This window comes from Desmodus rotundus, chromosome 13 (genome assembly GCF_022682495.2).
Source record: "Desmodus rotundus isolate HL8 chromosome 13, HLdesRot8A.1, whole genome shotgun sequence".
NCBI lineage: Eukaryota > Metazoa > Chordata > Mammalia > Chiroptera > Phyllostomidae > Desmodus > Desmodus rotundus.
This window is the reverse complement of record NC_071399.1, coordinates 28,477,301-28,503,188: the sequence shown is the minus strand read 5'-3', so window position 1 is coordinate 28,503,188 and position 25,888 is coordinate 28,477,301. Positions and strand designations below refer to the sequence as shown.

General features: G+C 50.4%; 1 protein-coding gene across 14 annotated transcripts in view; it reads left to right on the top strand.

Annotated features, from left to right (window-relative positions):
* MCF2L (MCF.2 cell line derived transforming sequence like) overlaps window positions 1–25,888 on the top strand; it is a 165,905-nt gene that overhangs the window by 60,353 nt on the left and 79,664 nt on the right. The window contains exon 1 of one of the 14 annotated variants that reach the window (XM_045186616.2): window positions 2,567–9,836. The exons of 10 other annotated variants lie outside the window; for them this stretch is intronic. In XM_045186616.2, coding sequence (XP_045042551.2) covers window positions 9,734–9,836 — 103 coding nt within the window. In that variant the 5' untranslated portion in view covers window positions 2,567–9,733. Of the gene's footprint in view, window positions 1–2,566; window positions 9,837–11,058; window positions 14,458–14,503; window positions 17,615–17,636; window positions 17,842–25,888 lie in introns of those variants that run through there. 3 more of the 14 variants (XM_045186617.3, XM_053916386.2, XM_045186622.3) reach the window with 3 other exon arrangements.

Genomic DNA, 25,888 nt, shown 5'->3' with positions numbered 1-25,888 from the left:
GAAACAGCAATGTATGGTTGCCTCACGCGCACCCCCTACTGGCCTGCAACCCAGGCATGTGCCCTGACTGGGAATTGAACCAGCGGTCCTTCGGTTTGCAGACCTGCAACTCAACCCACTGAGCCACACCAGCCAGGGCTGATCTCCCTTTCTTATAAGGATACTAGTCACATTGGATTAGGGCCCACTCTAATGACTTCATTTTACCCTAATTATGTCTTTAAAGGCCCTATCTTCAAATACAGTCACATTATGAGGTTTGGGGGATTGGGACTTCAGCCTGTAGATTTTGGAGGGACACAGTCATTCATGACGCCCACACTGCACATGAACTGTGGGTCCCAGCTCCAACCTCAGCTCAGACTCTGAGGGAAATCACAGGCCTTTGAGACATTTAAGCAGAATTGTGATATTATCTCATCTGGCTTTTAAAGGCTCATCTGGCTGCTTGTTGAAGAAACAGAGGGAGCCAAGGGAAAGGGGGGCCACTGCCAGTTCAGGTCCAGGAGAAGGTAGACGGCCACTGGGACCAGAATAGCAGGAGCACAGGTGGCAGGTGGTGTGGACAGTGGGGTGCTGGACATGTTTTGAAGGTCGGCTGACCTGACTGGACATGGGCAATGAGAAGAAAATAAGAGGACTGTGAGGCCCATCTGCCGTTACCTGAATCTCCCAGGCTGCTCATTGCTCTCTGGCCATAAACCCTCCCTAGGAAGATGGTGTCTGGCTGAGGCATGCTTAGTGTGGCAGCAGGCTGGGGGCTGAAGGACCAGAGTGTCAAGAATGGGCTTTCAGGGATAAGAAGTTTCCCAGGACATCCCCGGGGATGGAGCGGTCTGACACCACCCAATTGCACCTGTCAGAGGAGAGGATTCCTTCCTTCAAGGCTGACTCAGCTGGCGGCGTGTTGGTGCGCAGGTTTCTGCACGGAGATGTTCATGCCACCGAATCCGTGGGAGCTTTAAACGTAGGGGTTACAGCGTCCGGCAGCATTAAACTCTGTCCAGCATGGTTTCCATCACGGGCATTGGTACCCACCCACGCCTGCTAGTGTGACTATGAAATATGGGAACTAGTTTAAAAAATAAACAAGTAGCTTACATTGGAAATATTTTATGGCTCTTGTTAGCAGGGATTTGGGAAAGAGTTTTGGAGATTCTGGGCATAAAGAGAAGCTTGTGGGATGACATTAGTGATTTATTCTGTTTTTGAATTGTCCGTGGAGGTTTTACTGGTTTCCTCCGTCTAACACAGGGTTTGTTGGGTATGGTCCTGCACTGGGTATTACCTAGAAATGCAGATTCTCATGGCTGGCCTAGCCAGGTGAGTCTGATGCCCAAGCTTGAGGCTGAGGGCTTCTGGGAGGATGCCAAGGCTAAGGTCAGTGGGAAGATGAAAGCTGGGCCCCACGTCCTTCAGTGGACTCCGGAAATGGAATCAAACGGGAAACAGGGAGGATACCTTGTGCCTGTGCCACTTCTGTCTGGGGCTCCTGCTCGCCCTTCAGCTAACACTGGGCTCTTCCTCAGGCACCTGCTCCGGGGCTGCTCCGGGGAGGCCTTCTCCTGTTGCCCGAATGGCTCTGGTACTCCTGCGTTCTGTACCCACAGCCCTGAGTGTGGTGCTTTCCCCACTGTACAGTCTGCTGGGTGGCTCCTATACCACATCCATCCATTCACTGAGCCTGGATGGTGCCCTGTTTGACTTTGTGGCCCCAGGCCTGGCCCTGAAGTGTGCTCCACGTGTGTTGAACTAGCAAAGTGTGGGAAGCACATGTTGATGTGAATTGAGGAATTGTGGCTGGTGGCGAAACACCTAAAGATGAAATATTTGTGAATGTTTTTCTGATTTTCGGAAAGGAAATGTGTTACTGAGAAACTACAAATTAATTATCTGTACCTTCATAAATGAATGAAAAAATTGTGAGTCCATTCAAAGGAAAATGATCATCTCCAGCTACTAACAAAGATACACTAAATTCTTAATAAAATAATTTTTTATGAGAGTGTGAGGGTAAAAGTCAAAGGAACTTTATTCACATTTTGGTGTCTGCATTTTGAGAAAGGCTTTCTTTACATTCTATGTTGTCCTCCATGAACAAAGAGGAGAGAGAGTGACTACAGGATTTTGAGATTGTTTGGGTCCTCTTTTAGCAAGCACTCACTCTCCCCTTCCACTGTGGGAGGAGCAGGTGCCCCTTTCACTTGCACTTGACCGTGTGACTGCCCTTGGCAGATCTCATGCTCACAAGTGCTTGTATAGTGGCTGGCCCTTCCCACTCCCCAGTGATCCCTCGTGAAAATATAACCAAGGCTGCCATGGCCCCTCCAGCCCAGGCCCAAAATGAGGCATGTGGAGCAGAGCCACCTACACAAAGTTGCGAGCATGACAATAATACTTACCATTTGTATAGCACTCAGTTGGGGGCAGCTTGTCAGGCAGCATTAGTATGGCACTCGCTGACTAATACAGACAAAGAGGTTTGAATAGAGCTGAACAACCAGCCAGCCAATGGGAGAATGATAGTCCTCAGGGTGACTTCATTGTCTTCTCACTTTTAAAATAGGTATTGAAATGTTGTCTTTGACTATTGTTGGAAAACAGAAGACCTGCCAGAAACACATGCGTGCCTGTCCAGCACACCGCTACTGCCCAGCGGGGGAAGGAGTGGAGGTGTTCTCCTGGCTTCCAAGTGGCACAGTTAAGAGCAGTGAATCAATGAGCAGAAATTCCAGGAGTCAGATTTTGACTAAAAGGAAGTACTTTTCCAAAGGACTCCAAAGCCAGAGTGCCTCGTGAGCATGTCCCCAGTCTGTTGCAGTGAAGCGGGTGCACGCTGCCCCCCTGACTCGGAGGGAGCTGGGGATCTGTAGTGGCCCTGGCAGCTGCGGTGACTTCTCAGATTCCGTGCCTTTAAACATTGCTAGTCCTGCTCAAAATATTTTGCAAACATCTCTGAGATTTCCGTGTTCAATGGACATGGTCACAGACAGCGAGTGTCGGCTGTAAAAATGAAGACTCTTGGTGGCTGAAGAGGAGTGTTCCAAAGGCAGCGTACATCCTTTCTAGTAAAGTCCTCGCTTAATGTCCTCAATAGGTTCTATGACTTACAGACTATAAATGAAATTTAGCTTCCTCCATTATCTCATCAACATTGTAACCAAACAGTGTTGTACTAAACAATGTTATCAGGACCTGCTGCATAGTGGGGACTTTGAAGGCAATTCCAAACAAAACATGCTTTGAACATCTTGAAGAGAACAAGCTTAATTTGGATTTGTAGACATTGACCCCACATATGTTTCTGCTTTTGCTGGGCAGTTATCCCTTTGTCTAAGCAAAACAAACAAACAAATGTAAAAGTGTTTTGGTGTAAGCGGGCCCTGTGTTGGTGGGACCATATCCATGAACTCAATGTGGTTCTCGCCATGGGTCGCCCTCCTTGGCCTGCCTGTGTCCAGTGTCTCCAGATGACAGTTGTATGGTCAGTGTCCTCCTGCACCTTTGCTTATGCACAGCTTCCCTCCTGCCAGACCCGATGCCCGGACCAGTCAGCTGGCCTGCCTCCCTTTATTTCCACGTGGCTCCCTTATAGCCTTTCACTGTGTGCCGTTTGCATCATCTGTTTATCGCCTGGCAGGTCAGTGGTGTCTTCCCTACCACATTCGGAGCTCTGTAAAGAACGATGACCGTGTTCTGGCTCTTGTGAGCCCCCCTCAGGGCCACGTGGTTCTGCATCTGCAAAGACCACTGAGGGTGGCCGGGTTGCCCCAGTCTTTATTCAATTCACGTGTTCTCGGCAGCTCCCTCGGCAAACATTCCTGGTGAGGGACCCTTTGCTGTTGGTCATCTGCTCAGCTTCATAGCTGAGGATCCTCCCCAGAATCAGACTTTTAGGAACTAGTATCTATAGAAGAACATGACCCGAGAAACTTTTTTTGTTGTAATTATTAACAATTCATAAACCTTGCAATGAAAAGCTTTCCAAGCCTCAGCTACTTGTGAAGTAGGTAAACACATTTTCTCTAGAAGAGAATAATTTTAACAGTCCCTTAAGGCCCGCTGGTTCACAGTGTAACCAAACATGGTCTTCTGCAGCGTACTTCTACACGGTGAGGCTGCCTGTGGTCTGCGTGCCGGGTACACACATGCAGGGGTAGCCAGGGCTGGAAGCTCCGTCCAGGTGTCCATACTCACCTCTGCCAGAATGATCATCTCTGTGGAAGTGTGGACCATTGACCCCTGCAGCTGGATTTGTACTAAGTAGTATTTTCACATTCCTGTATTTCTGATCAACTAAGCCTTTATCTGATCACATTTATTTTATACCTCTGGTTTTAGAGAAAGAAATATTTGTTGTAGCTCTGAAAACAAGCTATTACAGTTGTCTGACGCACATACAAAAATCTAGCTGCCTAAATTCTAATTCTAGTTAAGTGCCAAAGTTGAAATATAGCAACATTCTTGTAGTTCTATTTGGATAAAATGCGGAATGAGGTTTTCTACTTTGGGGGATAATCACAGCACCACTGCAGGGAGCAAGTGAGTATTAGAAACTGAAATCATCAAGTGGAGCCATAACCTTGGGTTCAAATCCCAGCTCTGCCATCTATCAGCACGAGGTGCCTCAGTTTCCCCGCCTGTAAAGTGGATGCATTAGAACAGCGTCTTTGTCAGGTTGCTGTGAAGAACAAGTAAGTTAAATTCACATAAAGGCACTTCGAGCTGCCTGCAGGAGGCTCTCAGCAAAGGCCTGCCGGTGCCTTTGTCACACATGAACGAACTGACTGAGTGCCTTGCTCATGCATTCAGCAGTGTTGCGGCCACTATTATTACATACTAATAACTATGTTTTTCAATTAGCAATCACAATAATGAAACGTGGAGATTTCCCAGGCACATGAGAAGAAAAGGAAGCGTATGAGAGGCCACAGCTTGGAAAGGAGGGGACGCGTTAGGGGCCGTGCTGCCTAGATGGGGTTCTGCAGAGTGGTGCTCTTAACACGGCCGGCGCGGTGGGCGTGGGCTTCAGCGCACCGCTCTTCGGGGAAGGAGTTCATGGCGGAGTGTTTTCTTCTTTCCCGCAGACGGACATTTATCCCAGCTTAAATCCCCAAAGACACACAATTGCTGAGAAGAAATGTCACTTTGGGGAGGAGACCTTCAATAACATTTAAAGCTGTGAGTTTGACTCTACAAAAGAGAGCTGTTCTTCCTACATTTCAGAGATTAAGTGGTTTGTGTGTGTCTGCATTAGGGTTTCAGCAAATGTTCTGGCTTTTTGTTTTATTTCGTTATTAATAGTATTAAAGAAATGAATCCAGTCCCCAAAGCATGAAAACCAATTTCTTATTTTTATAGTCACACCACAGGGCTGTGGCACTAATTCACCAAAGGAAAGAACTAGTGTTAAGTTTCACCGATGACATTTTTGGCAAAATTTTAGGAATGGTGAACTCATGTCCCAAATGTGACTTCACTTTGGTAAGGATGCTTTGTCTTTAAAGACAAAAAAATTTTGAGGGTTTTGAATTCTGAATCCTTTAGAAGGGAAAATATCTCATTTTGTATTTAAATGATAACAAAACACAGGAAGTCATGGGATGCACATAGGTGTTAGGTCTCAATGGCTTATCAGTTTTGTAATTTTATGCTCCCATCAATTCTGAAACAGCTAAAATATTTATTGTTTTCTGAAATCCAGTCCTTAGTATTGGCAGGATTGCTTTTTCATAAGGACACATCATTCACCCACTTACCAGACACTCAGGGAGAGCCTGCTATGTGCCCATTTGCCCACCCTGGCAGAACGTGACAGAGAGGATCCGCCTGGATCTGGAAGCCTCACCGGCAGCAACCCCAGACACAAGCCATCGCTTAATGTGAGAAGTGTCGGAACCTCACGTGGAAAGTAGAAGTGAGCATTTTGACGCGCTGCGTGTTCATCCCAGCATAGGGAAAACCTTCCTTTGAAATCGGGCCCAGCCACGTCCCAATCTGTGTCCTTGAAAGATTATTGCAAACACAGGAAGGACCTCAATCACCATGTCATCTGTTATCTGTGTTTTATTTTTTAATTTTTTTTAAAAAGGATTTTATAGAGAGAGGGGAAGCAAGGGAGGAAGAAAGGGAGAGGAACATCAATGTGCAGTTGCCTCTCATGTGCCCCCCCACGGGGGTCCTGGCCCACAACCCAGGCATGTGCCCCAACTAGGAATCAAACCAGTGACCCTTTGCATCACTGTCCAGCGCTCAATCCACTGAGCCACACCAGCCAGGGCTGTTATCTGTGTTTTAATAGAGACCTAAATGCATATGACCTGGCTGGGCATTATCTCTCGAGTTTGTCATGATTGGTCATTCGTGATGTGCCCTTTGTTTAAAAAACTCAGCATATCATTCAATAAGTTTCTTTTTAATAATAATCAGTTCCACACTCTCTATGGTTTCTCCATCGATGGTTTTGTTCCTGGGTCACAGAGGCCCCAGAATTCTAGAACTACAGAGTGTCTGGCATGTTACGTCGAGCCCAGCTCCCAGACCGCTCTGCCTTTGTTATCACTGAAAATGACAAGAAGCATCTGACTCGGAGCCCCCTATTAAACATTGAACAACTTAGTAGTGACCAGCAGCATGGCTCCCCAGGAAGTGCCATCAGGTAGGGCTGCGAGGTTGTGGCCGAGAGCAGGGCTAGGTGATGGGGCTGCTACCTGGTGCTAAACAGGAGGAGGGTTCGCCAGGTGTGTGGCTGCCTGTGGACCTCAGGGATTACCAGGCACAAGAAAGGAGAACGAATTATCTATGCATAGCCAGGCGGGGTGCCAGGTACCACGTCCACCGAAAACCCAGGAGAGGATTAAGAGAGAAGTTGAAGCAACACTTGTCCATGGGAGGGAGGCATGCCGGGCGAGGCTGGGGACTCCTCCGGTGCTGGTGTGTGGTGCCAGCCTCGTGGAAACCCACTGAATGTTGCACCCTGTGTGGCTTTCTGTACATGGCTATTTGTACCTGAGTCCTCAAGTGTGGCTTCGATGAAGCAGGTCAGTAGTTGGTCCCTTCGCTGCCTGCATTTGTCCCAGAAGAATTGAATTTTAAATTACCCAGTATCTCATTTGGTTGAATACTCCATTAAATAACTCCCTGCTCTCCTGACATGATTAATTTAAGACTCTTTTACTGCCAAAATTCATGCCATTTATTGATATGAAATTAACAATAACTGGAGATCATATTGTATAAAATGTACTCTTGGGGTGTAAAATAAAAGTCAGTCCGCTTCTCAAATGGCCTGGTTCCTTCAGCTTCCCCAAGCCTCACTCAGCCCACCTAGCGAGGGCCAGCGTTAGGTGAGGGAGAACGTGGATCTCAAGTGTTTTTTGTACTTTTTCACTGAGGAGCTATTGAGGATCTTAGAGCAAGACATGCCCACTGACTGCTGGGAAAATCCCGTAGAATTTTCAAGATGTTTGCCAAACCTGGAGGCTACAAACGTGTAAGATGAAGAAACTGACAGATTGTGACTGAGGATCACATTCAGAACTGACTTTTGCAAAAGGTCTTAATTAGTAACATCTTTAAAACGTATTCAGATACTTGGGGGAAATTGGATTAACCCAGATGCACTCGATGAAAGAACACATTGAATCCTAAACAGCACGTGCACACAAGTGAGTGTTCTGACTTACTAGCTGCTCAGAACGGTCCCGACATTGCAAATTTTCGCCGTTTTCTCTGCATATCCTAACACTCCCACGGGGAAGGGAAAGACACTCAGAGAGAAATTCAGTACCTCGCTCACCTCAGAAACTGCACCTGACAGGCAGCTGTTGCAGCCACTAATCACCTAGTGGCGGGCGGCCTCTGGGGGGCTGAGCTATCACATTTCCCTGCGTCTTTTCCTGGGGCCCCTTGGACTGAACCTAAGCAAGGTTCCCTGGCCACAGACAGAGAACTGCGTCCTGGACCTGCCGTATCTAACACACCATCTGTTTCCTCCTGATTGTGGGTTGGGATTGGCCTCTGCTTGCAAGCCCGTGTCAAGGGGCAGAAGTGAGACCTGGAGGGCCTAACAGCACCTGCTGCTAATGTTTGAATCTCCCTCACGGTTTTCTTTTGCTTCTGGGTGAAGGAAATGTTGACTGTGACTTTCCAGGCTCTGCGCATGGTTTTCCTCTTGCATCTTCCTAAGGATGCAGAACAGGGAGCTAGCTTGTTTCCTGAGTTCTCAGGGTGGCCCCAGGCTCCAGCTTGCCACACCCACAGCTACCAGGTGGGCATGGAGGGTGGTGGAGGGGAGACTTGAGTAGCCAGCCCCTGCTCCTCCTGCTGTTTCTGCTCTCTCTTGACAACTTTATTGCGCAGAAGCACAAATCTCCACATAACCAAGCAAAGTGCTGGGCAGAATCACTGTATTGTGGAAATGGATACCAAAGCTGCCACCTCCTAGGGGTCGAGGAAGCACATGTTCCTGGGACCAAGACTGTCCCCTTGGCTTTGCATTCTCCAGCAGGAAGGGCACCCCAGTTTCATAGGGTCCCCTCAGCCTAGTAACACTCATGGGAGGAGGGGCGCGCCCTGAAAGACTAAAATTAAATGAATACATTATTTGCTGTAAACCATTGACACCTGCTCTAATCGTACTGGCTTATAAAAAGGCAACCGTGGTGCACTGGGTGAAGCGTGGTCTTTCAGGCAGACCTAGGTGTGAACCTCCGTCACTCCCTTATTATGCACCCTTCAGCATACAATAAGCGTGCCTAAGCCCCTCGAGCCACAGCATTACATTTTAAATGGCACTGAAATTTACTGCCTGTGAGTTAGAGGTAAGGATCTGAAACAGCAGAGTGTGTCCGCAGCAGACAACAGATCTGGAGCCAGAGGAGCAACCCCTGCTGTCACGAGGCAGTCCCCAGCGTCCCCCCACGGGGGAAATGGCATGGGCACTAGCTTCTGGAACCTCTGGGCTTGGGGCACGTTCAGCATCTCTCTGTGGAAAGTGTCAGCCTGCCAAGCAAAGCAGCATTATCATTTCCTTTTTCCAAAGCTGGACAGCAGACAGGAGTAACAGGCGGAGGAACTTCCAGTTTATTTCAAGAAAGCCTGGGGCCACTTCCCCTCCCTTCCTCCTGCCTTGTAGTTGTATAGTTGTTTGTTTGAACTTGAGACTTCCTGACCTTGGAAGGTGTTTTTGGCTTAAGCAATAACTTGACTTTCGGATCTCCAGCCAGCACAAGCCCCCCTTTCTAAGGAAGGAAACGGCCAGAACTTGCAAATAGATTGGCAGGGTGTGGCCCTGCCCCCACTCTGCAGGAGTATTTCTCTGATACCACAGGCATTGTCTACCCCCCGCCTGTCCTGCAAGGTGTGGAGGGCAGGCGAGTGCTGAAGTTGTTTTCTCTCGGTGGCCCCCCTTGCACTGGTGGCAGGAGGCAGGCTGAGGGCGAGGGTAGGGTCTGAGCTACCCAGAGTGGACTGTCGTTACAAGTGGTCATTAAGGAGTGAGACTTGGAGTTGGAGGCTAAGGACTCCAGAGGGTAGACTTGACTTGCTACTTAGTCACTAGAGATCGTGTGCCCGACTCAGTGCGCAGGGCAGCACCTGGGTGCCCTCGGCCACGTCACCCTGGCACAGGGGCCGCATTTGGCCCTCGCATGAGCCTATCTGAAGAATCAAAGCCTCCATCTCTGCTGCTGCTGCCGCCGCCGCTGTGTGTCCCTGCTGGAAAGACAAAGCGATGGCCGAGAAGGGAGCATCGTGGGGAGCTCCGGGGCGCCTCCAACGTCGATTCTGGCCGCTGACCCGGAGGCGCCGGGGGGCCTCAAGGCATCCGCAGTCGGGTGAGGCAGAATGGGGTGGCACCATCCAAGGTGCACAGGGACAGGCTCCAAGTGTCCCCTTAGCGAGCGGGGACTTCCCTGTATATTTCTTTAACTGAAAAATGTGTGCCGTTTGCAAGGCTTTTTACAAAGGTTAGAAAGGACATGTTGGGCAATTTTCGGGTCTGGTTTTATTTGATTTACTGTGAGCTCTGGTTCTGAGGAATCTGGATTCACACATCCGTCTCTGCTGTGGCTGGGATGACAGGGGCAGACACAAGGGGAGCATTTTTGTCTTAAGTCCAGCACACTCTGCAAGTGAGGCTTCTGTGCTGTGCTCTTTCTGCCTCGTGGGGTGTCCTGCGGGTGGGAGGGTGGAGCCCCAGCCCCCCAGCCCCAGTCCTCTGCATGCAGACATCAGGGAGTCAGCAGGCTGTGTTTCTCTCTCTGAATAGCAAGCTCTGTTTTTACTAGAAGAAGGGCTTGGGAGCTTGGAGCATTTGCTCAGCCAGACGGCACAGTGAAATTCTCACAGGTCTAAAAATGATGTTTTTACACATGGACCTCCAAGGGAGCGGGGATATTCTAATAGAGTGGGCTGGAGGAAAGAGCCTTGTCGCATTTGTCTGTTCCTTCCTCCCCAGAGCAACCCCTCCCTTCTTCAGGAACCCAGTAGCAGGAGGTTTGCTGTTGAACTTGGGGCAGCCTCTGACTCTGCGACCCTGGCCTGCTGTGGGACCCTGTTAGGGTGTCAGGGTGGCATCTGTTCCCTGGACAGCTGTCCTTAATGGGATGTGCAAGACGTCAGAAATAACAGGTCCGAGCCAGGCCCACGCCTTACCCTGCTTTGGGGACCCCAGGGCTCTGTCCTGGACAGCCTCGGGGAGAGGACGCTAGAAGCCTGGTGCAGCGCCAGGAAACCTGCGTGAAGCCTGCCCTGATGCCAGGTGTCCGGGCCTGGACCAGGGCTGAGTGTGTGGCCCTGGTGTGGCTGGTGGCCCCGGGGTGGACTCAGGCCTGGGCGGGGCTCAGGCATAGACTCAGTTTCCCTTTGGGGTAGGAACAGAGGCCACAAGCTGAAGCTGGACCGCTTCTGCTTCTTGATTGTGATTCTGAGCTCAGTGGCACCAGTACAAACAACTCAGGGTTAACATAACAGGTTCTCGACCTTAGCTCTCTGAGTCCACTGACGCAGAGTGAGTGGGGCGGCTATGAGGGGCTGTGTGTGGGCCCTGCCCCTGCCCAGCACATGCCAGGACTGGGCAGGCTCCAGTCTGCCTCTCCATCCTCCCGCCAAGCCCGCTGTCTGGAGGGCTCCTGATACTGGTTGGGTCCAGGAGGGGCAGGAAATCCCCAAGTTCTCTGACCAGACCCGCCCTGGCCCTGGGGTATCTGTGCCCCGGGCTCTGTTAGGGTGGCACCAGGGACCCCAACTGTGAAAAGACTGTGTTATTATCCTGGTGCCTGGAGGCTTAGAGGGGGAGGGCCAAGGCAAGGCCTGAGCCTGCCCTCCACCCAGCCTGGGCAAGTGGTTCTACTGTTCCAGGGGTGTCCCGTTGGGGGAAGTAGAGCCTCCAGGGCATCTTCTATTTGAAATGAAGGCCCTCAAGTTACTTCCTGTGAAATGGGCCCCCTAGATATCCCCTACCGTGAAATGGGAGTCCTTGGTTCTGGGGCCATTGTGAGCCTGTGTGGAGCTAAGGAGCAGGGACGGTGCCATCTGACTTGAGTGGCTTCTCCTTTAGTGGTTAGCACTCATTAGATGCCTGTATTGCTGTGGTTCTGCCTGTTGGTGATCAGGACCCAAAGTGGACAGTGGCAGTTAAGTGCTGTGTGACATATGAGGCCCTGGGTCAGCGTGGCTCCATGCGGCCCTCTTGGGTCCCTGCACTGTTCAGTCCCCCGGTCCCCTGCACTATCCTTCCGCTGGCCTCCTGCACCGTCCAGCCTCCCTGCACAAGTATAGCCTGGCACTTCCCAGCTAAATCCCCAGGACCGGCAGGACCTGTGACCGAGCTCTGGCACCTGTTGCTTCAGTTCTCCTGCCCCCAGAGAAGCGGTCCGGTCTGGGCATTCTTTCCAGCCTGTGAGTTTGCCCTGGTTCTTTCCTCGAAAACCCATGGGTTCATGCGTGTCTGGGCCAGGCTGGCCCGGGGGTCCCCGGGGGACAGACCTCCCCCAGCACTGCAGTCCCTTCCTTTCCTTGGGCTGAGCATTGAAAGAAGCGCCTTCAGGTTAGGAGATGATCCCACAGTCAGACTTCTCGCTGCAAGAAGAGGCCACGGGGGCAAAGTACAGTTGCAAGATGGTAGTTTTCTCTGATAACCAGAATGGATGTGATATCAATTAATTAAGTAGAAACTGGGGATAATCTCTCGAATGTCACCTCTGACCTGTCCTACTTCAGAAGTAGCGTACCGCCTACAGCGGGTGCTGGAGCACAGAGGACGGGACGCGTACTCCATGCTCTTCTGCTCTAGGATATTAGTTTCAGCAGGCCCAAAAACTGGTAGTTTTACTTAGAATTGAAAATTTCTCTTTTTGGAAACATGTTTCAGGGTGACATGGACAATTTAAAACAGAATCAGAATTAATTAAAAGAAGCAAATAGATGTATTTCAGACAACTGGGTGAGTTGTTTATTGCAAGTGATTACAAATTTGAACTTCCTGGTAGCTAATACAAAAAGAGAAAAGGTTTGGATATCACATGCCACAAAAAAAAAAGTCCCTCTGGAAGGATTTCTAGAGGAAACCAATAGCGAAGCCGGGTACCCTGGAGACACTGGATCACTCAATGGGGGGCACGTTTGGAATGTTTCCTTTCTTTTGGAAAAATCAATTCACGTGAACATGTTGGAAACGTAACACTAAATTTCAGTGAGGACCTTTCCAAAGGAAGCCGAGACAACAGTGTGGTTCTAGCCTCTGCCCGGGTCCCTCTGCCTGTTCCAGGGCAGCGGCCTGATGCAAGTGGAGATCCGACGGGTGACTTACACTGTCTCTCTCCGCAAGACAAGTGCCATCTGTGCTAAGTCAGACCTTACAGCAAACGGCCTGCCAGATGTGGGGCTGATGTTCCCTTTGACCTCGGGAGGCAGAGGCCCATGTCTGTGCTGAGGCTGGAAGTGAGAGGTGCGGATGCCTGAGGAGGATCCCCAGGTTTCGTTTGAAGTAGCTTTAAGTGAATATAAGCATCTGCGGAAATACAGTGCTGATGGTCTCGCCCGTAACCACCTATATGTTTACAAACCTGTTTTTTATCTTTTAAGAAGCTGTAGAAAGCAGAGGGGAAGCGCTTATCCTCACTGTTTTTATTCTCTTTGACTTGTTTGGAACTCCCAGATGAGCCAGTGATACCTAAAAGACAAAAAGAGAGTGTGCTGTTTGTTATTCGGAAGAGAAATACTTGCATTGAGATATTTCCTTAGGGGGTCTAGTCAACCTGTTTGTACGATGTTTCATGGTTTGAAGAAATCTGGTTATTATTGAATTAAAAAAAAATATCGGGCAACTTGGTGAAAGTCACTGCTTCTGACATCCTATCCCAACCTGCCAGGCCTGATTGACTCAGGCCCAAGGAGAGCACAGAGCTGGGAGGCTGAGATTTCTGCCCTGGCTGGAGCCCTGGAACTGCAAGCCCAAACCCCAGAACTCCCCAGCCCCCCAGGCCCATTGTCTAAGCTGCCGGATTGGCGTGTAGCGGAGCACGCCACTGGGCACCTGCTGGCTGGGGTCTTTGGACCGCGTTCACGGCCTTGATCTCCGAGTGTGGAGGGAGGGGAAACCTTTCCCACTGTCCCTGTGGAGCCCAGACCATGCGATGGGCAGGGGAGGGCCAGCTGTGACAGGATGTGAGGGAGCTAAGCTTTCTCTGGGCTCTAAAAGAGGGTGTCCAGGCGGGGGCGCATGTTTTACACCCCAAACTCTTAGAGACACACAAACCTTGAATGAAAAGCTGAGAAGGGAAGAGAGGGATGTGGGAATATGGTGCCTATATGTCTGCTTCACTCACCATCCTTTAAACAAAGGCTCCACCTCTGTTTGTTCTAGCAAATGTTGCTAGTGTCCAGAGAATTTCATTTTATCAGATGGAGGAAGGTAGTGACACGGAGACGTTCTGGACAGTATTGTCGGATCTAAAGTCTCCAAATATGCTTCTCTCCCCAAGTGGTTTGGAACATAGCTGTGTTTGACCTCCCTGCTGCCTGCTTAAAAGCACAGGGAAGCCGTGCCAGCAGAGGTGTCCCTTGTGCCTTGAACTGAGGCCAAGGCGGACCTAGACATTCCTTTTTCTTCGTCACCCTGTACTTGGCCAGCTGGCCTGGAGTCGTGTGTAAATGTGCCGGGTGGAGTGGCAGATGTTAGCCTGCCGAAGAGTAATCACCTCTCAGTGTTTGGCTTAGTAAAAACGAAAGTAAAAAGTCAGCTGGGCCCTCGTGCACATTTTAGGGAGCAAAGTTCAGAGGCAGAGGGCTAATGGGTAACCACAGGAGGGCTGCAGGACTGACCGCAGGGGAGTCGCCTCCCTGAGTGCCTATCAGCCATGGGAGACAGAAATGCTACCCGAATCTCCGTGTCTGAAATGAAAAGCTACTACATTTACTCTGAGTGGTGCTCCTGGCTGCTCTCGGTTGCTGAGGGTGAGTCCTTGGATCCCGTGACCCACCGTCCCTCTGGAGTCACCCACAGGAGGAGGACCGGGGACGGTCAGAGCCCCTGGCTGTGGCGGCCCCTGTTTCACAGCAGCAGTTGCCTGGGTTGTGCAGCGCGGAGATGGTTCTTGTAGCTTCTTTGTGTGGGTGACAGAGGATGTCTTCGTGAATGACATGTAATCTCTGTACCCGTGGAGTTTGGAGTCGCCCAGGGAACGTGGATTATGAGTAAATGAGCCTTTCACCCAAAGTTATCGGTAGATAACTCTAAGTCATGGCCTCAGCGACCAAAAGCAAAGGAGTTCCCTCTGGCTAGCGAGCGAGAGCTCCAGAGCTCTGGTCTGGACTTGAGAGGAGGGAGCTCAGCCGGCAGCAAGCCTGTCAGAGCTGCAGCAGAGCTCATTCTAAGGGCGCCTGGTACCTGGAGGTGCACGTGGGAAATGCAAAACAAAACCAAAGCCGACAGCTAGATGGTATTGATTAGCCCCTTGACAGAGTGACGCAAGTCTGCTGACTTATGCTAAGTACAGTCCAACGACACAAAGCTGTGTCCATTGTCAGCTTTTCAGGAAGCTACAGATCCCAGCGGATCTTCCTGGCACAGGGCTGGCAGAGCACCAGGGCCATGGCAGGCTGAGCAAGTCTCCTGTCTGGGAAGGGCTGCCTTCATCCAACCTTGAAATTCAAAAAATCTCCTGGAATGTGGTAGTACATGTTGCTCCTTAACTGGCTGAATCTCCGCTTTTCTGTGGTGAGAACTTTGGCGTCCCTGTGACTAGGATCTGGTCCTGCTGGGGAGGACACAGCCACAGTGAGGACAGAAGCCCTTAACTGTTTCTGCAGCATTTTATTTGGCCCTGGTTCTGAGTCCTCACCATCAGATTTAGAGCTTTGCTATTTAGAGAGCTTGGCCTCACTGTCTGATCTCAATGTCACCCATTTTACAGACCGGGAGGGTCAGGTAGCAGCTGTCAGAGTTAACGTGGCTTGTCCTGGAGGGCTGTCAGGAGAAAGCTGCAGCGATGGGGATGCAGGTGCAGGTGCTGACAGGTGACTTGAGAGTGCAGCTTGGACTTGCTGCGTGGACCTGAGGGTTGGCCAGGCTTCCCAGTTGCTCCTGTTACTGTCACGTAGCCACAGGGTGCCAAGGACAGGAGCTGGGTCATCGAGTGATTGGGGAAGACGCAGGGAAGGTGGTGGTCCAGACCATGGAATCCACCCTATGACCCCCAGGGGCCAGCTGAATGGGAGGGTCAGGATGGCTGGGCTGGAGCAGAGAGGAAGGCCAGCGGGTGGGATTTCTCAGAAATCCGTGGTCCTGCAGTCTGGGGGACAAACCTTAAAGACAGAATTGAATTTGGCCTCATGGTGTGGGGCTGGGGCAAAAACCTGGGCTCTGCCCAGGAGATTGGTGGCTGCCTCAGTTTATCTGTTTGTAAAACAGTAATGTGCTTTCTGTTCAGGGAAATTGAAGAAGCTCCTGTAGGGGTTAAATTCTGAAATCAGTGACTGGGCCGAATCCACAGTTAGACAAAATAGCCCAAACACTGGCCAGAGCCACCCTGAAGGAGCAAATAGTGTTAGTTGCTCCCTTCATTGCTCCTGCTGTGGTCCATCACTGCCTGGCAGTAACCCATTGGAGGGGACCACTGCGCCCCCTTCTGTTCTGGAGCCAGACTGGTCTCTCCACTCCTTCCTCTGGTCTCTGCAAAGTGAGCACTTTGTGCCGAGCGTACCTCCCAGAGGAGGAGGCTCAGAATTTGAAAGCTGCATTTAAAACACAAGACCAGATGGAAAGGTCTTTTGAGGGCTGAGAAAGTATACCATTTTAGTGATCTCCAGGACACTTCATTGGCATTAAAGCATGTTTGGAGGGAACCACATGAATGGGGTTGGGAATTTGGAGAAATCAGAGCCAAGATGCCAACCCCTCCCAGCGCCACAGGAGGGTTGTCCAACGGGAGGCTCCGTGCTGTCTGAGCACCAGCCACCTGACCAGTGCCGGCCTCCGCTCTTGGTCATTCCAGCCCCTCGCTTCCACCCTGGTCCCAGAGAAGCTTCCTGTGCATCACAGACACAAGAGCCTGAGCAGACGCCCGCACCCCAACCTCGGTCCTGCATCTCTCACACTGTGCCCTCTTGGGTCCTCTCTGGGGCATGGGGGACTCCAGGAATGGTAGGGAGCACTTCTGGCCAGTGTCCAGTTTAGGTTTTACTGAGAAAATAAGCCTTGGGGCCCCCCTGGGGCCTCTAGAAGAGGCCTTCTCAATGGTTCTTCCTTCTCTTGCTCTTCTGTCCTCATATCTGAGAACCAAGAAAGGCACATCCAGGCAACTCGGGACCCACGGCCACAGTGCCCCTAGACACTTAAGGTCCCAGAGTCAGGAACAGACCCTCAATGGCCTTGCCGCTGGCTTTGGTGCACAGATACTCAGGGGTGACCTGGACATCAGATGAACTCACTTCCAGGGAGTCAGTCTTACTGGACCAACTCTCGGGAGCAGCCCCCACCTTCCCCAGAGGACAGCGGGGTGGTTTGGAGCCGCCTGCTGGAGGAGCACGCGGAGCCTGGGGGCCCCAGGGTCTCCTCTGCATCTGACCCGGGCTCCCCGCCAGCCCCTCTCCACACTTTTCAGAAATGCTTTTATTTAAACTGAACATGGCCCCTCCTGCACTGACAGGCAGAAGCTGCAGCCCCCCAGGGCGGGTGGGGGCTGCGCAGGATGCATCTCAGAGTCCTCCCAAACCGCCCAGGGCGAAGTTATTAACGGGCAATAGAGTTTCTGTTTTGATTCTCAGTCTTTTTCCTCTTTTGTTTTTCACTTAATATCCAAATTCCCCTCCTGGTTTCCCCCAAGCTGCAGTTCACGTGACAGTGCAACCCAACACAGAATGGCTGCCGCAAGACCGGGAGGCCCAAGCTGGGTGCCCCTTTCCCTCCATTTGGTTAAAAATACTCATTCGGTATGTTAAAATTGAGTCAGAGTGGCAGAACAGGGGAAGTGAAACTTGTCCTTCTGGACCCATCAGATCAAACCCTGAATCTCAGAAAGATTAGCTGCGGAGCCGGGCAGAGCAGGAGGCCGGGAGAGGCGGCCCGGGGAGCATCCTCCGTGGACAGCAGGTGGGAGCCTGAGAGCCCGAGGTGAGAGTGCTGCGCGCACAGAAGTGCTCGTCAGAGCTGGGTGTTTGACGGGCGCTGTGGAAGTCACGTGAGGAGCATAGATCCGGGCGAGCGTGTTGGGAAAGTGGGACGTCTGTCACGGGGTAAGGGGCACGCGCCCGCGGGATGGGCACCAGGAGTGCTGCCTCGTCGCCGTCATCCTCACGCCCGTCTCTGAGAGATGCCAAGGGGAGGGGACACGCCCAAATGTGAGTCCTTTCTACAACTATGGAGATCTGGCTGCTGGCCGTGTGTTTGTGCGCCTTGGAGAAGCAGGCCTGGGCCCAGGCAGGCTGCTCTGGGCTGAGTTTGTGTGTAGAAGAAAACTTCAGGGAAATGAGTGGAGGGCGGGAAGCGTCTCTCAGGGAGGTGTGCACAGTGCATCGGCAGGTCAAGTGGCTGCTGCTCGACTGGGTGTCGGTGCTGCCCGGTGTGTTGACTCAGAGAAAACCCGAGTGCCATCTGACAGCACATGCTGTTTGCTGTGTGGGTGTGGCTGTTCAGACCAGGGCTCAGGGTCCTTTTTATGTTCTTTATCTACTACTTTTTTCCTCATATTATATGGCAGGAAAAAAAGGTTGCTTAGCACCTCTGCGGTGCAGTTCTACCATTATAGAAATGTGTGCCTAAAATATACAAAAGAACAGGAGAGGAAAGCAGTAGTGGAGGCCGCATGGTTGCACCTGGTGTCTGGGAGCAGGATGGAACCTTTTCGTTAGAGCCCCTGACAGGTATGTGTAAGCCCTTCCTGAGTGGGCGGCTTCGCGTGGGGGTGCACTGGGCGCTCTGCAGGCAGCTGGCTCGGGGAGACCTGCGAAGGGCATTCTGTGCTGAGCAGCAGATGAAGCTCCACGTCTGGAGTCCTTTCTTAACTCATAGGCTCTGTGTGAGATGCCAAGGGATTCATAATTCAGTAGTGATTTTCCTTTGATTTATCGACCTTATCATAGTTCCGACTTGTAGGAAAGCTTAGCCACCCTGAAAGCAGCATGAACAACAAAACCCTCCTTTGTTACTGTTTTATGGTGAAAGATCACCGGGATTATAAAATGTGCGGGCCACACTAGTGTAAAAACCTGTCGTGGAATTTTTATTCTAAATCCTATGACGTCAGAAAAGTTGGGGTCAGGGAGACCACTTTCTCTGCATCTCTAGAGAATAGTTTTTCAAGAACAGAAAGTAAAAAGTGTATTAAATGAAATGAACACAAATGCTCATGATGTATATGGAGCCTTGAGAAATACAAGAGAATACATCGCCAGACTAGATAAAGCGGGAGGCAATGGGCTGACAATGCCCGTTTGCAATTTTATTCAAAATATGTGTGAAATACGTCTACTCTTATGAGTAAACTTTTATTTCCTAAGATTGCCAGAACGAGGTGATCAGAACACTCCAGGAGTACTCTAGGAACCAATATTCAGAAAAATAAACTTTCCTGTTTAAGCTAAGAACAAATGAATTAACAAAAGATTTCAAGGACCCAAGAAGTGCTTTTCTTCATTCATTCATTGAGAAGCAGGGACTGAACATCTACTGTATGCCAAGCCCGTGCTCATCGCTGGAGAGAAAGCCGCAATAATCAATCCATGTCCTTTGTGAACAACTGGGACAGATAACAACTGGGCTAGGAGAACCGGCCTGGGATAGTAGTCAACTTCAGGGGGAGAGACCGATGGGATGAGCTGCCTAACCTGAAATGGGGCTCTTGCAACCTGCTTCTTCCTGCTCTGAGAGGCTGCCCCTGGCAGCCATCCGCCAGAAGACAAGGTCTGGCCCCTGGGTCCACTTCACCTGGTGGCTGGCCGCAGGGAGGGGAGTGCTGCTTCTGCGCAGGCACCTGAGTAGGAAAAAGCACAGTCCGAAGTAAACCTAGAGGCGAGCCAGGAGTTTTCCTGGAACTTCCTTACTGTCTCTAAGAAAGCCAGCCAGCCTGCCTTCCTCTTTGGTTGCTTTTGTCCCACATGGTGTGTAATCTAATTCCCCTGTTTGTGGGTGCTTTCCTGAATGACACCAACACCTTTCAAACACATGTCCAGTTGCATGACTCATTCTGTGGAGCAAAGCAGATATTTTTAAAGCATGATTTCATTAGAACATTGGAAAATTTATCAGAAGCATCCCAAAAATCTATCAGATTTTGTAAATGGATTAGGTGAAAAAATCATACTAAATATGACATCTTAGAATACAATTGAAATTTGTATTTTTTAAAAATCCTCACCCAAAGATATGTGTTTTTTAAATTGACTTTAGAGACAGAGTAAGGAAGAGAGAGAGAAACATCGATGTGAGAGAGAAACATTGGTATTGAACCTGCAACCTAGGTGTGTGCCCTGACCAGGAATCAAACCTTCAACCTTTTGGTATATGGGACAACACTCCAACCAACTTGGCTACACACCGAGCTGAAATTTGCATAGGATTAGGGTTAGGGTTAGGGGCAGCTGTAAAAAAGTAGGAACCCTTACCCTTTGCAACAGCATGGACAGACCTGCAGAGCATTATGCTAAGTGGAATAAGCCAGAGAAAGACAAATACCATATGATCTCACTAATAGGTAGAATCTAATGAACAAAATAAACTAAAGAACAAAATAGGTGGGGGGAAACCCCATTTATTAGACGTTTGCTTTTCATGCCCCGCTTTCAGCTGGGTCGGACCTGGAGTTGCAGCTGGCTGCCCTCTGCGGCCGGTAAGGATGTTGTGAATTCCAGAGTCAGGAGACCTCCTCATGTCTGAAGTTACCAGAAATAACTTATTTTAAGTCAGGACTTGGATCGTCTGGTCTCAACCACATGCCCACTCGATAGTGCTCAGCCTGCGGGTGGGATTTCAGGCCATGTGTGCCATTTCTTTTTAAAAGTTCCTTTTTTGGTATACTCCTTAGTGATCTTCTCATTGTATTTAAAATGATTTCTTAAATAAGGAAAATATTGCCTTTTTATTAATAGAAACCAGCGTGTACTTAGGAATATGCCTAACCTGAGCTGTTGCCTGTGCTACCTGCCAAGTGTGAGCGCACCCTAAGCTGTCTGTCCCAAGATCGGCAGACACACAGGCAGTCGCGTTCCTGTCTGATAGAGCCGCCAAGGGTTTGGGACACACTCCAGCAGCGCTTTCTTGGACTCTGTCAGTGGTAGAGTCTCTGTCCCTTGAGGGTGGATTTTGGAAATAAGCACAACTCCTAAGAAGGCAAGTGTTGAACCAGTTAGCTGAGCCAGCCGAATTGGAAGATAATTTCTCACCCGATCTCCTTCTTTATGAAACTGATACAGAATTTTCTGGACTGGGTTTTTTGTGGAGGGATGGGGAGCACATGGCACTTACATAATTTACCCCTCTTCTTAACATTTCACAGCCACTCCACTCATCAATTACTTTTAAATTGCATTAGGACTTCTATATTCATCGTAAATCAGCGTAACATCTAACACACCGAAAAGTTCACTTACACTCTGATTGTAAAAACTCTGACTTTTAAATTAGGTTTGAGCTCTGAACAAGATGAAAGAAAATGCTCTCTGTCAGCAACTGGTGTTCATCTCACATTGTCTGCACGGGGCTCAGGCCCCAGGCAACTCCAAAAAAATACAAAGAAAAATGCTCACACAGCAGCCTTGGCACCGTCTTCACCCACGTGTGCTGAGCAGCCCGCTCAGGCTGGGGTCCTGCAAAGGTGAGGGGTCAGGTGGCTCCTGGTCTTGGAGGGGCTTGTGGTCTGGGATGGTTACAGGGCACCCTGGGAAAGGCAGCTGGAGACAGTGGGATGGGACACCCCAGGTTAAGGGACATATGTGTTAATATGAACACGGGGGTGGTTCTGAACGGCAGGGGCAGTAGCTAGATAGGCAGGTGGGGGGTTTCGGTCCAGGAACTTGACTTTTAACCAGAAACTCCAGGGCTTTAAGCTTCTCTTTCAGTAAGGAAATGTGGAAATGGTGTGGAGGTGGGGAGAGACTAGAGATGGGGAAGCAGTTACTTAGAACCTTCTGGAACAGTCCAGCTCACAGATAATGAGGTTCTGAGCTACAGTGGTAGCAGAGGACAGGGTGGGAGGTGGAGCGACTGGAGAGACTTAGGGGAAGAACAGGCAGAACTGGTGCTATTTTATAGGGAGAGCGGAGGGAAGCCATGAAGAACTTCTAAGATGTCTGGCTTGGGATTTGAGGGGTGGGCGATGGCGCCATTGATGGAGACAGATGGCAGGGGGGAGATTAGGCAATGGAGCCCATTTTAGAGCTGGCATTGTCTGTGACAGCTGGGACATAGGTCTGAACGGGTAAAAAGATCAGCCTCAGGAATGACATTGCAAATACATGGGAAATTGCTCCAGTTGAAAAGATGGGTTTGTTTGGTTGAATACGGTATTTCTCTCATGTGGAACTGAAGGTGAATAGGGACAATGGGGAACGCTGGAAAGATCGACAGCCCGCTTGACTAGTCATTCTCCCTTTGACATAAAAATATGCATAAAATACAACAACAAAATAAACACTACCTCACTTAAAGAAAAAGGGGGTGGCTGGGTTTGGGAAGACGAGGGTGTGGCCATAAAAGGACTGTTTGTGTCTTGATGCCGTGCTGTGATTTCGTAAGACGTCACCATTGCGGAAACGAGGTCCACGGGGTTCCTCTGCATTGCTCCCCACAACCACGTGTGAGTCCACAACTACCTCTAAGTAAAAGCTTGATTTTAAAAGAGACAACAGACTGACGGTCCCAAAGCTACTGCTCTGTCACCTGTTTTCAGTCTGTCAACCAGGTGATGGGAAGCGACGGAAACCTTTGACCTCCTGGAGGCGATGACCAGCCCTGCCCTGAGCTGCCTCTCCATCTGCACTTCTGGCTAGTTTGTGTCTCAAATTTACCTGAGAGCAAAAGTTGAGCCTTAGAAAATTTCTGGAATAAAAGAAGACCTTTTCAAGATGATTAACCAACTTGAAGAAATCTTTCCTGGATGTTCTAGATGTGATGGTTTCTTGAAATCCCCTCAGTCCTGGAAGGAGAGTCACTTCTTAGCCAGGGCTCAGGAACTGCTAGCATTTCAATCGTTACTGACGTGTTTCTGAGCCCATCACAGGTTTGGTATAAGGTTCTGTCCTCCAGGTCTTTCAGTTTTGTTCCCTCCCAGTCATTGCAGCTGTCCCTCTGCCTGGTGACCTGAGAAGGGAGAGCAGGAGGCAGTTGCGAGAAGGGGAAGCAGGTTCCAACCCTGCAGCCTGCTATAGCAGGCATCTCAGCTTAGTTCCTAGCCCTGTTCACCTGCAGAAGGGAGCTCCCCATTCACTACCTGCAAGCGTTTCAGTGATGGAAGGTGGGGGTCCCAGTGAGGGTGAGAATGTCCTCTCTGTGTCACCTGAGATGAATGGGGAACAGCAGAGAATCCTCCATGTGCTAGTGTTGTATGTGCGGGATGGTGAATTCCGAGGCAGCAGGTGGTCCTGGCCCACACACAGCCCCTCCAATCCTGGGCACCCGACATAAACAAGGCAATACCAGGACATTCCCTTGAGTGCCTCCCAGCTGTCCCCAAACCCGGCCACATGGCACAGGCTTCCATCCTGTCCCAGAAGGACTCTGACATGATCTTAGCAAGCTCCGGTCCTCTTCCCACAAAATCCCCCACTCCCCTCCCACGGTCGTGCCTCCCTCCTCCTCTCCCAGCGTGATCAGAGCCTCTTCTGGATCCCCAGGTTTGGCCTGAGACTCTCACACATTTTAGTAATCAGGCTGGCCAAAAGTCCGTACAGATTTTTTCTGTAAAATAAAAACACATTTTTCATTTTCACCAATAACTATATTGATTTGGCTATTTCGAGTATATCAGCTATCTCCCACGTGGTATAATGTTGATTGTTCTCAATTACTGTCTCGAGTTGATCACTATCAACTTCGACTCGTCTACTCGACTGTGGAGCATCGTCCAGGGAGAAATCTCCAGCACGAAACTTCACAAACCAGTTTTGATACAGCACCTTCTCCATACACTGCACAAATCTTTTCTTTTTGTGTTTCACTTGCATTTTTACCTTTCTTGGAATAATAAAACATAATATGCCAAAAATGTATATCTTCTTCCACCTTCAATATTAAAATGGCTGCACAAAAATTCACCAATTTTGAATAACTTTTTTTAACGCACACTGATATGACAGCTGTCACGATACAATCTAACAAAATTGTTTCAAATGAAGTTAAAGACAACTAAGTGCTACTAGAACCATCCTACAGAAAAAACCGAATGCACTTTTTGGCCAACCCAATATATTCTATAATGCAAAGGTTAAATTTAAAAATAAAGCACATCCACCTCGGAGAGCTTTAAAAATAAAGAAACAAAGTGTTCTAAAGTGTCTGCAGTACAACCAGCACTGGGTCATTCCCACCAACCCTGAGCCCCTTCCCTCCCAGCTGTGTATGTGCCGTGGAGCTGTGAGCGGACCAGACACCATTTGTACCACGATTTCCCCGTGTTCCCATGATATGAAACTATTTTGGAAAATGGCCTTGAACAAGTGCATGATATCCCTCCTAAGGGGTTTTCCCATGGCCACATGTGTCCCCTCCATCTGTTGTCCTGGCGTCCCAGGACCATCTTCCTCAGATATGGATCCGATGGGCCGTTGGGTGCAGGCTCCTTGGGGAGCCCAGCACCTAGATCTGGCACCCGCCTCCTTAGCTCTCCTGAGTGCTGACACCTGGCAGCACCCACCTAGCTGCAAGCACAGGGCTGTTTGTGTTTCCACAGCTTGGCTCGTATGGGTGAGCCTCCTTCCTGGAATCTGAGCTGCTCCTCCCTCTCCCACCACCCCCACGAAACTCCAGCTCAGACCTCAGGCACACCTGGCACCCCAGCTCCAGCTGGTCCCCACCTCCACTTCCCAGGTATGGGCTGGGGCCCCTGCAGGGGCCCATCCCTGGGGCTGCCTTCCTCTGTGCCCTGTGGCCAGGGTCCTGCCATTCCATGTAGGGAGCAGTAATTGTGAGCCCTGAAATGTGAGCTCACCTTGTCCTGCTGCTGTCCACAGAGGAAACTGAGGCCCAGCTTGGTGGTTGGATTTAGAATCCAGAATTCCCATCGAGAGCCTTAGTGGGTCCTAAGACCGAGATCACCGTGGTCCAACTCAGAAAGGCACATGTCATGTCTCTACCCTCCTAAATCGGGCGATGGTGGCATTTTATTTAACCTAAGGCTCCAGCTGTGTTTGCTCTCTGCAATGTAGATCTACCCCCCAGCGCCTACCTGGATTTGTTGGGTTTGTGACATGAAGTTGTTGATCTAGGAGGAGGAGAAGACTGCTCCCTGCCCAGGTCGTTTCCATCCAGGTCACAGCTTGTGTGGAAAAACATAGAGCAGTTGTTACCGCTCCTGGAGAGGTGGGGATCGATGGGCCGGTTCTGATAAACAATCCGGTGCCAGGCCCCGCCTGGAAGAAGGGAGAAGCTCGCCGCTGAGAGCTGGTATCCGGAGCTCCTGTGTCAGTTTTTCCAGTCAGACAAAGAGAATCTTCCTGTTTGGTTCATGGACACCAGGCAGGGGGTGCTGTCCAGGCCCTGCTCACCGCCCCTGCGGGCGACGCCTCTGCTCTGGGACCTGCAGGAGAGGGTCCCGGGCCGCTTGTGTTTGTTCAGTCCTGTCCAAGTCATCAGGTATTCTAACCGAGGCGCTCCGGCTGTCTTTCAGTCCTCGTGTTCTGTACCCCATTAGCGTGCACCCACACTGGCCCTTGTGTGCATATTTATCACGTGCAGTATAAAACACCACAAAAGTAAAAGCAAGGACCAAACGGAAAATAAATGTAAGTGGAACAGGTCCCATAGCCTGCTTTGGTCCGGCTCTAGGAAACCCCAAAGCTGTGGGATTTATCACCGCTGTGACTGGGAAGGGACAGCTGAAGGCATGACAAGGCACAAAAGCCCAACAAAGCACAAGACTGGGTGGCGTTCAGAGGACGGCTGCTCAGCTGCGGCAAAGCTGAGGAGGCCTGCCGGGGCCTTGGAGCGTGATGCGTCGGGGGGCCTGATAAGGAGGCTGGCTTTGCGCTGTCTTGGAAGGGGGTGGTGACTTGTTGTAGCAAGCTGGTCAGGCTGCCAGAAGTGGTTTGCAGTTGGGTAGAAGGGAAGGCCGAGAGAAAGCAGAGAACCCACCTGCCCTCGGGAGGAGCCGTGGCCCTGCCCTGGCCCTGGCCCTGGCACAGTGACATCAGACTCTCCGAACTGCCACAGCTAGTACAGGGAGGGCAGATGGATATG